Here is a 13,678-nt window from a genome sequence, read left to right on the forward strand (position 1 = left end):
TTTGTTCTTCTATTTCTACACTGACACAAATCACAATAAACCAAGAAAGTTAAAAATAAAATACATATTTAAAAAAATGTTGTGTGATATGTGCTCAGAAAACAATGCATGACATATACCAATGTGAAAAACTTCACTTCCAGCCACTGTCATCTATCACTACACATCAGGCATCCAAATGTGTTGAAATACAGTGTCCATAAGTACTACAATCCACTTCTATTCACCAATACTGTATTCAAATAGTATTTACACTTATTTTATGAGATGCTTCCTTCTTCGAACTCATCCACCCACAATCAGAAGCCTTAACCTTTATGTGAAGTAGCTGCAGGGTTATAATTCAAATACAGAAAAATATACAAAGAACCAATAAAAACCAACCAATATATATTTTTAATAGTGTTCTCAAAGATACAGACACTTTAGAACTAATTCAAAAGCAATGCTTTAACAGTGTAGCAAAAAAATTAAGACAATCACAGAACCACAGGCAACTATTCAACAATGATGCTATACCCAATACAGACCTTGGGAAAAGCCTTCAGTGAATGAAGCCCCCGAGGTTTTATACCATCGAAAGCATTAAATTGTACCAGGAATCCTTAATTCCCCTTCCAGAAATATTTTTATACAACTATCACTATTGAACATTATGATAAAGAAAAATTACCTTTTCATTAAAAAAAAAAATTGTGTACATATCCTAGAGATGTCAATAAAATTTTGAATTTCAAGCATTATTTTTATTTTTGCTAAGTTGTAGTTGGTAATAAATCTAAAGCACTGGAAACAAAGGCACAAGTGGTATTGCATACTGTAACTTAAACAAAGCTCTTATTTAAAAGTTATACAAGATTCAATGGAAAAAGTGACAGTAGTATGGTAATCCAGAAATACAACCCCTTTAAACAAAAAGTACTTTACATGCAAAAGGCTGTAAAAAAAAAAAATTGCCCCAATACTTACAAGAATAGTATTTTCACTGCAAAGTATATTGTACATTTTTTGTATCAAATTTACAGATGAAAGTGTCACATTTTTGAATTTAAGGCACATTCTTACAAAGCAGTAGAACATTGTTTTATTCATCAGTAAAGAAACAGCCTCACCAACTGCTTAACATTTGCATTTTTTCAGGTTAGGTATCAAATATTGTGATTATATATATATATATATATATATATATATATATATATATATACACACACACCTTTTTGTTTTTTTAATTAAGTTAAAATCTAATATAGAAGATGGCCATCTTGGCTTCACTGAAGCCTAAACTCCCAGGATGCAGTGCAAATGACACTGCTGGCAGAGATACAAAAATGTCAGGCAAAACACACTGCTTTTATCAAGTGCTTAGGTGAGATAGAAAGGCTGAAATCTTGAACAGGTGTCTGATAAAAGAAATAGTCTGCATATATGAGGAAAGCTGCAATACAGAAGATTTTCTTCTGCTTTTTTTTTTTTTTTTTTTTTACAGACAGGAATGGCTTGGTATACATTCAAAAATAGTATCCCATCTATCTAAATACAACATCAAGCAGATTAAAATTACCACCCTCACACAGGGGTATAGGCAAGAGCTCTATTAATAAAGTCAAGTACAATTTAGGCGGTATCACTATACCAAAATGCAAAATGCAAACACCTAGGGTTTTGGGGAGAAGATATCAATTTCTGATCCCACTGAAGTAAAATACAAAACACAAAATGTGAGACCATCCCTTTGGCAAGTCATGGATGCTTTTATTAAATATATATATATATATAAACCAAGGTGATGCTAATCCGTTGGCAATAAGTTGCAACACAGATGGGCTTCATACATAATTCACTTTGCCATTTCTGGTGGAGATGGGCCTTGATCAGGAGATTCCCCTGGGGGTGGCGTGTGTAAATTGGTCTCCTTATATGCAAACCAAGCATTTCCTCCCCATAGAATCAGATTTAGGAATCCAAAAACCTACAATTCATAAAACACAAATTAGTTTTCATTAGAATTCAATAAATGTATGCATATTTAAAGATCACACACAAATGAGGGGCATAAAATATTCCAATGTAGGAGAAAAACTTCAAAGACTCAAAGCAAATACTCCCCAGCACAAAATTTTATCCCTTTCTTTTCAAATTATATATTCATATTATTCATATATTCAATTTATCTTCAAAAGGTAGAACTATTAGATGTCTAAAACCCAGTTACTTCACCGCATATCCTCAGTCTGTTTTAAACAAAATATTTCCATTTTCAGTGCCCAATTTATAACATTAACAAGACTTTAAAGGTCTGCAAAACTTAGCTGAAATAGTTGAAGATATTTATCAGGGGACCACTGCCAACATGAGCCATGTATCAAGCCTGCAAAAGGGAGAATGGCTTGTTGATACATGGCTCATGTCTGCAATGGTCCCCTGATAAACAGCTGAAATAGTTGAAGATAAGTTTTGCAGACCTTTAAAGTTCTGTTAATGTTACCAGTTGGGCACTGAAAATGGAAATATTTTGTTTACATCTGACTGGTATATGACAGTTACCAAAAAGAGTCCCACCTTCTGAAGGTTGATTAAATGTGACACATGAACAGGATGGGAAATTTTGTACTGAGTACTATTTGCTTAAGTATTTTCAAAATATATACATAATGGAGTCACAAAGTAATACAAAGCCCAGATAGGGCAAACAAACCATCCAACAAACACACCTTCCCCTAGTGAAAATTCTGAGTTGATGCCACAAAACGTATTAGCAATTTTGTCTGATTCAAGACCAACATTGTAGCTCTGGTGGACACCACAGCAGATGACTCCACAAAAGTACAGATTTCACACTCTACCAGAGAAACCACTATATCCAAGGCCCCCTCAATCCACATCTCAAACACACCAGAAACATTCATTTTATAATCATAGAAGAAACCTGGAGCAATTAATGAAAATATACTTGAAGTTAATTCATATGGACAGTAATCTTGTTTTTGGAAAGTGTTTTTGTTTTGTTTTTTTGTTAAAGAGTAGTTTTATCAGTCATATCTAGTTGACAGTGGATTATTCAATCGTCTGATAGCTACATGTCCACTCCCTCAGAAAAACACATGACGTTGATAACCCTGCCATTTGCTCTAACAAAACGCCCCCATAGCTTAAAACGTTTTACAGGCTGAATTTTGCAAGCAGCTGCTTTAATATGACCATACAGCTGAACCACTTCTGCTTCTAATGCAGGGCTTCCCAAATCCGTCCTGTGGACCCAGCAACCAGTTGGGTTTTCAGGATATCCAAATGAATATATATGCATAAGATAAGTTAGCTTCTGTTGAGTTCTGATGTATGCAAATTTCTCTCATGCATATTTGGCTATCCTAAAAACCCAACTGGCTGTAAGTCCTCTATAAGAGCACAAACAATACTGCTTTCTGTGCTCGTGAATGTTTGGAAACCCGCCTAACCAATGTCAGTAAAGGGCTAAGATGTACAGAGCATTTTCCAATCCTGTTACTCATCAGAATGACCAAACCCTTAAGCATGACAATGATTAATTAGCCTGCCTCCTTCCCTCCTCTGCCCATATATATGGTCGGTCTGGCATATTTCATTTTCCTCCCAACTGAGTTTACCTTTTCAGTTAAGTCTTCGCCAAGCAGTGCCAGCTGTATTGAAAGGCTACCTGCACCAGGCCTTTCCCTCTGACCCATCCTGCCCCCTTCTGAAAACAGTAAATTGCATCAGAAAGGAGTGGGTTGGGAGGAAAGGGAATTGAGAGAAACGCAGGCAGGACCAAAAAAGGAGAGGAGAGAACCTGGGGTGGAGAGGTTGGAAGAGAGGGAAGACAGCTGAACCTGGAAGCAGAAGAAAGTAAGATCCGGGAAAATTATGTTATCTGATAATTTTCTTTCCTTTAATCATACCTGACCAGTCCAATGGGTTGTTGTCCATCCACCAGCGCAAGAAGACCAGAGAAAATAGTTCCAAGTACTTCTCCTCTTAAGGGTATCATGTAGCATGGAATGCTCAGTATTTCGAATAGCCAAGCAATGGTGCTCAACTGCTACAAACAAGGAAAACCAGGCAACAGAGTTCACCAGCACTCCAAGAATGACCAGATGAGAAACCTTCCTGGCTCCTGCATGACCAACAGCAGCCAAACCACCTACTGAAATGGAAGGAGGGGCACAACACCGACTGTCTGTCATGCCGACGCTGTTTTATAGCAGGAAGAGCAACTCATCATAGAAAGATAATTAAGAGTTGTCCAGAGCTGGCATCACAAAATGGCATGGAGAATAAGGGTAAATACAGTCATCCTGAAAAGTCGCCAGTTTTCAGATGTCAAAAATGGACCCAATCACAGACACTGAAGAGCCGAGCCCTAGAAGAAGCCACAAGGAAGTGAAGCAAACCAAGAAAAATACCAACAGAGTGTGTGTCTGGACTGGTCTGGTATGATTAAGGAAAATTATCAGGTAAGAATATAATTTTCCCTCCTTGTCATCAATACCAGACCAGTCCAGACCAATGGGATGTAGCAAAGCAATCGTAGCATTAGGGCAGGAAAAGAACATCAAGAACAGAAAACACACCAATGCCTCAAAAAGACACTGGAAGCATCGACGAAGACGTCGAACAGCATCCGAAAAGGACCAGTCTCATATGTAGACACCCAGAAGTCCCCAATCTGCAGGGAGAAAACAGAACCCTCGAAATAAGCAAGAGGTAGAAAGATCACAAAGGAAACCAGTGCCCAGAGACTCAGAGGAACTCAAGGAAGTAGCTTAAAGAGTTCTAAAGGCCTAGTACACAGAAGAGGAACCGCAACAATTGACTGTAGGACCAAGAGAACTATGTCTCACAAACAAGAACGCAGGAAGGCAACACAAGCGAGAGGTCCCCGAAAGAAAGGAAATTGAACTCGTAGAGGAGGGAAAGGCACAGAAATAGGGCTATGCTCAAGATCTGCCAACTGACCAACAGCCAGGGCCAGCTCCACAGTCGGAGGAGCTATGGTCGAAGGACAGACAGAAATATGGTCCCTGACCAGAGAGAACAAGACCACCACCACTACCTCCATGAAGAGATACTTCATCACCGGAGAAGAAACCAAGAAAATAGTCCCAAAGGGGAACAAAAGGAAATGAAGCAGACGTGGATCCAACAGCCCACTGCGCGAGAACCATGCAAGCTTGAAGGGAAGGGGTTAGCCAGACAAGGAGAGAGGTAGCTAGACTCAAAATTCAGGAACAGTACCAGGTGCAACACCAGAGATGGTACTATACTCACCCGCCACATAGCGAAGCACGCCCCTTAGTTATGGGCCTGAAAAGGTGCTCGGTTCACCCCGCAGCGACGGCGCCAGGCTCAACCGCCAGTCAAGGATCAAAGCTCGCCCTCCAGAAAGGGAACGAGGCTCATTTTGTGGAGACGGAGGAAAGCTCGCCATCGAGAAATTAATCAAAGCTCACCTTCCAGAAATGGAGCCAGACTTGTTATCCAAGGATGAAGCAAGAGTCACCATTCAGAAATGAAGCGAAGACTAGACATGCCAAGCAGGATTTTTTTATTTTTGTAATTTCAAATGGAAGAAAGAAGAACAGCTTACCTCACATGAAGCTAAAGGTACACAGCTGTCACAGCTCACATTGGAAGCTGAAAGGAGCCTATATACTTGTCCAGAAGCAGGAGGGGAGGGATCCAGTAACATTAAATATCCCCTAGCTGAAAAATGAGGGACCCAAGACCGCTCATCTAAACAGAACCCAATCCAGTGTTACCAGCAGACACTACTACTACTACTATTTAGCATTTCTATAGCGCTACAAGGCGTAGGCAGCGCACCTTGCTCAACTGCCCCCAGCCAAGCTGGGACAGGAGTGAGTCAGACATCCACCATCCACTAGGAGAGAGAAAATACTCAGCATTCCAGTCTGCATGATACCCTTAAGGGGCGAAGTACCTGAACTGAACTATTTTTATATTTCCTTCTGCTGGTGGATGGGCATAACCCATTGGTCTTGACTGGTCTGGTACTGATGACAACGAACAGGACTTTAATTAGAGGCATAGCCACAGAGGAGGGAGAGGTCTTGAAGACCCGGGCCCCTTATGTTGGGCTTAGGCCCCTCCAAAAGCTACAGTACCTGGTTCAATGGCTGGTGAGGTAGCAGAAGTCCCGCCGGCCAAAGAAATCTGCTGCCTGAGTCACCCTTCCCTCTTCGTACTGCCTCAGGAGTGAAATCAGAAGGGTGCCTCCAGCCACCAACGTTTGTACTCCCCAAGCATACTCAGTTCGTGCTTGAACCGAGTATGCTCGGGGAGAGCAGACAGTGGTGGGAAGCACCCAAACTTCCTCAATACTAAGGCAGCACAAGGAGGAGGGGGGGCACTTTGGCAGTGGATTTCTTCACCTGGGGGGGCTATGGCATCCCTACTAGCAAAAAGGTATGATATCTAACACTGGGGGGGGAGGAGAGAGAGAGGAATTGCATGCCTCTGTCCATCCTTGTGCCTTCCAATGGACTGTTGATTGTGCCCCACAATCATGAGATTAACATTTTTAATTGAAATGCAGCCCTACAAATAACCTGAAACTCTAACTAGGGTTACCAAGTGGGAAACCTTTAGACTTGAGGGCTGCACAGGAAGACTACTGTCGGCAGAAGTAGGGGGAGGAGGTAGAAATAAGGGTGGAGCAAGGAAGACTACCTGGGGGAGGGCCTGGGGAGTAGGAAGGGTCCTTCAGACAAAGGAGTAAACTGGTAGAAGTAGCCCCCCTGAGGTCTGACAACAATGTTGTTTCTATTCCCCAGATTCCACTTCCAGTTGAAAACGGCTACATTTATCGGCTGGATATTGTTTTCTCACCTCCATGGGCTACAAGAAAGCCTCCCACAAAATGGATGTTGCCCATATTTTGCTTACTATGATTTACAATGTTTCTTAATATATTTAGTATGCATCATCTTGAAGAAAAAGCTATAACCCTAAAATCAAAATCGACAGAATCTTGAAGGGCTCTCTCTTTACATATTTTGGTAATAGGTCATTTAAACAAATTAAAAGCAGAAACATTTTAGGTAGCCCTGCACTTATAAATCATAGTTTACTGAGGTATGCTAACCCCTTAGTAAAAGGACCCTTAAGTAACAAACACAGCCTTATATGAGAGTATTCACAAAAATCTCTCATCATAAGCACATAGCATGCTCTATATCAGGTAACAAATTACAAGTAACAAGTAAAGCAAAGCAATGATAGGAAAGTGAAAATACTTACCACAGAAACATTCAGACTGCCCATGCTGGTTACATCACCAGGGGTACAAGTAAAAAATGTTTTACATTCATCAGTAGTACCATAGAAACTTGGGTCTACAGACTGTTTTACATCCGAAAGTCCTTTAGCCCAGGCTGAAGCGCTGACCAACCATAGAAAGGCAAAAATGATTGTAATAATGAAGTCCTAAAACAAAGGTACAACATATGTAACAAGCAGTGAATGTAAAATGCAATAGTTTAAAAGAAATTCTAAAACAAAAATAACCCTTACTGTAATCAGTACAGAAGAATGGTATATGTGTATCAACTTTGAAACTAGATTCTGTAATTCACTCACCTCATGCTCACTGTAGGGATCTGACCAGATAACAGTACAGGGAATACTAGCTCTCAGCATTTTAAAATGAGTTCACGGTGGGATTTCAAAATTAATATGAGAATGGAGTTTACCAAAGGTGGCGACAGCCTAGGAACAAGGGAACGGGAGGTTGGAGGTATGTGGAAAACCAGTTTATGTATTTCTCACTGCAGGTAAAGTGAATGATACATACCTGTAGCAGGTGTTCTCCGAGGACAGCAGGCTGATTGTTCTCACGACTGGGTGACGTCCGCGGCAGCCCCCACCAACCGGAAAAAAGCTTCGCGGGACGGTCGGCACGCAGGGCACGCCCACCGCGCATGCGCGGCCGTCTTCCCGCCCGTGCGCGACCGCTCCCGCCAGTTGAATGACTAGCAAAAGATGAAACACACAACTCCAAAGGGGAGGAGGGAGGGTAGGTGAGAACAATCAGCCTGCTGTCCTCGGAGAACACCTGCTACAGGTATGTATCATTCACTTTCTCCGAGGACAAGCAGGCTGCTTGTTCTCACGACTGGGGTATCCCTAGCTCTCAGGCTCACTCAAAACAAGAACCCAGGTCAATTGAACCTCGCAACGGCGAGGGTACAACAGAAATTGACCTACGAAGAACAACTAACAGAGTGCAGCCTGACCAGAATAAATTCGGGTCCTGGAGGGTGGAGTTGGATTTACACCCCAAACAGAGTCTGCAGCACCGACTGCCCGAACCGACTGTCGCGTCGGGTATCCTGCTGGAGGCAGTAATGAGATGTGAATGTGTGGACAGATGACCACGTCGCAGCCTTGCAGATCTCTTCAATAGTGGCTGACTTCAAGTGGGCCACCGACGCTGCCATGGCTCTGACACTATGAGCCGTGACATGACCCTCAAGAGTCAGCCCAGCCTGGGCGTAAGTGAAGGAAATGCAATCTGCTAGCCAATTGGAGATGGTGCGTTTCCCGACAGCGACCCCTAGCCTGTTAGGGTCGAAAGAAATAAACAATTGGGCGGACTGTCTGTTGGGCTGTGTCCGCTCCAAGTAGAAGGCCAATGCTCTCTTGCAGTCCAATGTGTGCAACTGACGTTCAGCAGGGCGGGTATGCGGCCTGGGAAAGAATGTTGGCAAGACAATTGACTGGTTAAGATGGAACTCCGACACCACCTTCGGCAGGAACTTTGGGTGGGTACGGAGCACTACTCTGTTGTGATGAAATTTGGTATATGGAGCATGAGCTACTAGGGCTTGAAGCTCACTGACCCTACGAGCGGAAGTAACTGCCACCAAGAAAATGACCTTCCAGGTCAAGTACTTCAGATGGCAGGTATTCAGTGGCTCAAAAGGAGGTTTCATCAGCTGGGTGAGGACGACGTTGAGATCCCATGACACAGTAGGAGGCTTGATAGGGGGCTTTGACAAAAGCAAGCCTCTCATGAATCGAACGACTAAAGGCTCTCCAGAGATGGCTTTACCTTCCACACGATAATGGTAAGCACTAATCGCACTAAGGTGATTCCTTACTGAGTTGGTCTTGAGGCCAGACTCTGATAAGTGCAGAAGGTATTCAAGCAGGTTCTGTGCAGGGCAAGAACGAGGTTCTAGGGCCTTGCTCTCACACCACACGACAAACCTCCTCCACTTGAAAAAGTAACTCTTTTTAGTGGAATCCTTCCTAGAGGCAAGCAAGACCCGGGAGACACCCTCAGACAGACCCAACGCAGTGAAGTCTACGCCCTCAACATCCAGGCCGTGAGAGCCAGGGACTGAAGGTTGGGGTGCAGCAACGCTCCGTCGTTCTGCGAGATGAGAGTCGGAAAACACTCCAATCTCCATGGTTCTTCTGAGGACAACTCCAGAAGAAGAGGGAACCAGATCTGACGGGGCCAAAAGGGCGCTATCAGAATCATGGTGCCGCGGTCTTGCTTGAGCTTCAGTAAGGTCTTCCCCACCAAAGGTATGGGAGGATAAGCATACAGGAGGCCGGTCCCCCAATGGAGGAGAAAAGCGTCCGACGCTAGCCTGCCGTGTGCCTGAAGTCTGGAACAGAACAGAGGCAGCTTGTGGTTGGTCTGAGAGGCGAAAAGGTCCACCGAGGGGGTGCCCCACTCTCGGAAGATCTTGCGTACCACTCTGGCGTGGAGCGACCACTCGTGCGGTTGCATGACTCTGCTCAGTCTGTCGGCCAGACTGTTGTTTACGCCTGCCAGGTACGTGGCTTGGAGGAGCATGCCGAACCGACACGCCCAACGCCACATCCCGACGGCCTCCTGACACAGGGGGCGAGATCCGGTGTCCCCCTGCTTGTTGACGTAATACATTGCAACCTGATTGTCTGTCCGAATTTGGATAATTTGGCAGGACAGCCGATCTCTGAAAGCCTTCAGTGCGTTCCAGATCGCTCGGAGCTCCAGGAGGTTGATCTGCAGATCCTTTTCCTGGAGGGACCACAGACCCTGGGTGTGAAGCCCATCGACATGAGCTCCCCACCCCAGGCGAGACGCATCCGTCGTCAACACTTTCGTGGGCTGTGGAATTTGAAATGGACGTCCCAGTGTCAAATTGGTCCGGATGGTCCACCAGAGCAGTGAAGTGCGGCAACTGGTGGAGAGGCGGATGACATCTTCTAGATTCCCGGTGGCTTGGAACCACTGGGAAGCTAGGGTCCATTGAACAGATCTCATGTGAAGACGAGCCATGGGAGTCACATGGACTGTGGAGGCCATATGACCCAGAAGTCTCAACATCTGCCGAGCTGTGATCTGCTGAGACGCTCTGGTCTGCGAAGCCAGGGCCAGGAGATTGGTGGCCCTCGCTTCGGGAAGGTAGGCCTGAGCCATCTGGGTATTCAGCAGAGCTCCTATGAATTCCAGAGACTGGGTTGGCTGGAGATGGGACTTTGGGTAATTTATCACAAACCCCAGCAGCTCCAAAAGCTGAATAGTGCACTGCATGGACCGGAGGGCTCCTGCCTCCGAGGTGTTCTTGACCAGCCAATCGTCGAGATATGGGAACACGTGCACTCCCAGCTTGCGTAGGTAGGCCGCTACCACCACGAGGCACTTGGTAAACACTCGTGGGGCAGAGGCGAGCCCAAAGGGCAGCACACAATACTGAAAGTGCCGTGCGCCCAGGCGGAATCTGAGATACTGTCTGTGAGCTGGCAGTATCGGTATGTGAGTATATGCGTCCTTTAAATCCAGGGAACATAGCCAATCGTTTTTCTGAACCATTGGCAGAAGGGTGCCCAAGGAAAGCATCCTGAACTTTTCTGTGACCAGGAATTTGTTCAGGCCTCTCAGGTCTAGGATGGGACGCATCCCCCCTGTTTTCTTTTCCACAAGGAAGTACCTGGAATAGAATCCCTGCCCTTCCTGCCCGGGTGGTACGGGCTCGACCGCATTGGCGCTGAGAAGGGCGGAGAGTTCCTCTGCAAGTACCTGCTTGTGATGGGAGCTGAAAGACTGAGCTCCCGGAGGACAATTTGGAGGCAGGGAGGCCAAATTCAGGGCGTATCCGCACCGCACTATTTGGAGAACCCACTGGTCGGAGGTTATGAGAGGCCACCTTTGGTGAAAAAATTTTAACCTCCCTCCGACCGGCAGATCGTCCGGTACGGACACTTGTAGGGCGGCTATGTTCCCGTGGATCCAGTCAAAAGCCCGTCCCCGGCTTTTGCTGTGGAGGCGCAGGGGGCTGCTTAGGCGCACGCTGTTGACGAGAACGAGCGCGCTGGGGCTGTCCCTGTGCCTGACGAGGCCTTCGGGCCGGCTGGTTGTACCTACGCTTCGCAAAAGAATAGGGTGCAGCCTGCCGGGCCCGGGAAAAACGTCCACCTGTGGAGGTGGATGCTGAAGGCGCCCGGTGGGAGAGCTTGTCGAGAGCGGTTTCCCGCTGATGCAGTTGGTCCACCATCTGCTCGACCTTCTCACCAAAAATGTTATCCCCCCGGCAAGGGACGTCGGCCAGTCTCTGCTGGGTGCGGTTGTCCAGGTCAGAGGCACGCAGCCATGAGAGCCTGCGCATCACTATACCTTGGGCCGCAGCACGAGATGCCACGTCACAGGTGTCATAGATACCCCTGGACAGGAACTTTCTGCACGCCTTCAGCTGCCTGACCACCTCCTGATAAGGCCTGGACTGCTCCGGCGGGAGCTTCTCGACCAGGTCCGCCAGTTGCTGCACATAGGTCCGCATGTGAATGCTCATATAGAGCAGGTATGATTGGATGCGGGTCACGAGCATGGAGGATTGGTAGGCCTTCCTCCCAAACGAGTCCAGAGTGCGAGACTCCCGCCCCGGGGGCGCCGAGGCGGTATCCCTCGAACTCCGTGCCCTCTTGAGAGCAGAATCCACGACCGCTGAGTCATGGGGCAATTGTGGCCGCATTAGCTCTGGGTCGGAGTGGATCCTGTACTGGGACTCTGCTTTCTTGGGAATGGTGGGGTTAGTTAATGGTCGCACCCAGTTCCGAAGCAGCGTCTCCTTAAGGACATTGTGCAGCGGCACCGTGGAGGACTCTCTAGGTGGTGATGGATAGTCGAGGACCTCGAGCATCTCGGCCCTCGGCTCTTCCACAGAGACCACGGGGAAGGGAATGCTAATAGACATATCCCGCACAAAGGAGGCAAAGGAGAGACTCTCGGGAGGTGAGAGTTTCCTCTCCGGTGAAGGCGTGGGGTCCGAGGGAAGGCCCGTAGACTCCTCTGAGGAGAAATATCTAGGGTCCTCCTCTTCCCCCCACGAGTCCTCATCCTCGGTGTCGGACATAAGCTCATGTAGCTGAGTCCTGAACCGGGCCCAGCTCGACGTCGAGGCACCAAGGTCTCGGTGTCGTCGAGCGGTGGACTCCCGCGCCGGCGGGGACGGAGCTCCATCGACGTCGACGGGGACTCCACCTGCGTGGCGGTCGAGACCGGCACCGCAAGCGGCGGCGGTGTCGACGGCCCCGGCGCCGGGCTAGAGCTCGCCGGCGCCACAGTCATCGGCGCCGAGGGGCACAGCCTGGCGCATCAGCCCTTCCAGGATCCCCGGAAGGATGGCTCTGAGGCACTCGTCCAGGCCCGCTGCCGGGAAAGGCGGTGGGGCCGGTAGGGGTGTCGGCGCCAGAAGCTGCTGGGGGCCAGGAGATGGCACCGAGGTGCCGGAACCCCGACGCGTCGGTACCTCCACAACCGACGGAGACCTCTCCTCTCGATGGTGACGCTTCGGCGTCTCCTCCTCTCCGATATCCGGATGCACCGAGGGCGACCGGTGACGACGCTTCTTATCTTTCTTACGATGCCCGTCACCGGCGCCGGAAGGCATGGAGGAGGAGGAGGAGGTCGATCCCCCTCGGTCTCGAGGTACCGGGTCAGACAGGGTTCGGTCCCGTGGCCCACGAGCTGAGGGAGTGACCGGGGCCGACTGCCCACACGGCCTCTCACCCCCACTCTCACCGGAGGACCGGCGGGCCGACGGGACCTGTTCTCCTGGGGTCGCTGCCATCGGTGCCGATGTCTCGGGCATCGATACCGGTACCGAAGGGCCAGGCGTCGATACCGATGCCTTCGAGGTCGACGTCGAGGGGCCGGCGCAAGTTCCAAAAAGACGGTCCCGCAGAACTTGCCTCGCAACCTGAGTCCGTTTCCGGAGACCGAGACACAGAGAACACGACTTGATATTGTGCTCCGGCCCGAGGCACTGGAGGCACCAAGCGTGGGTGTCCGTCTGCGAGATCGGCCGGCCGCAGCGACCACACTTTTTAAATCCACTCGGGACCTTCGAGGACATCGACGGAAAAATCACGTCAGCGAAGTCAAAGTCGTCAATGGTGGCTGAAATCACACCACGAAAAGGAAAACGACCGTGCGGCCACTAGGCCGCAACGCAGCGTCCCCGCTGGAAGCGAGGGAAAAAAGGGAGCGCGTGCTCCACACGCGCAGGGTTTCTTTTTTTTTTTTTTTTTTTTCAAAAAGAAACCGGACGGTAACTAAACCTAAATAAACAAAGAAAAAGCACGATCGGCGTAAACGCGATCGAAAATCCGGCGGCTGAATCAGAGAGAGCGGCGGGGCACGACTCTC

General features: G+C 47.7%; 1 protein-coding gene across 1 annotated transcript in view; it reads right to left on the reverse strand.

Moving 5' to 3' along the window:
* Positions 1-373: 373 nt before the first annotated feature.
* Positions 374-13,678, reverse strand: part of SYPL1 (synaptophysin like 1) — a 66,939-nt gene continuing 53,634 nt past the window's right edge. Inside the window, exons 4-5 of the mRNA XM_030215934.1 lie at positions 7,276-7,461; positions 374-1,969 (exon numbers count right to left, since the gene is read on the reverse strand). Of these exons, the coding sequence (XP_030071794.1) occupies positions 1,838-1,969; positions 7,276-7,461 (318 nt within the window). The 3' untranslated portion in view covers positions 374-1,837. The remainder of the gene's footprint in view (positions 1,970-7,275; positions 7,462-13,678) is intronic.

This window comes from Microcaecilia unicolor, chromosome 10 (assembly GCF_901765095.1).
Source record: "Microcaecilia unicolor chromosome 10, aMicUni1.1, whole genome shotgun sequence".
NCBI lineage: Eukaryota > Metazoa > Chordata > Amphibia > Gymnophiona > Siphonopidae > Microcaecilia > Microcaecilia unicolor.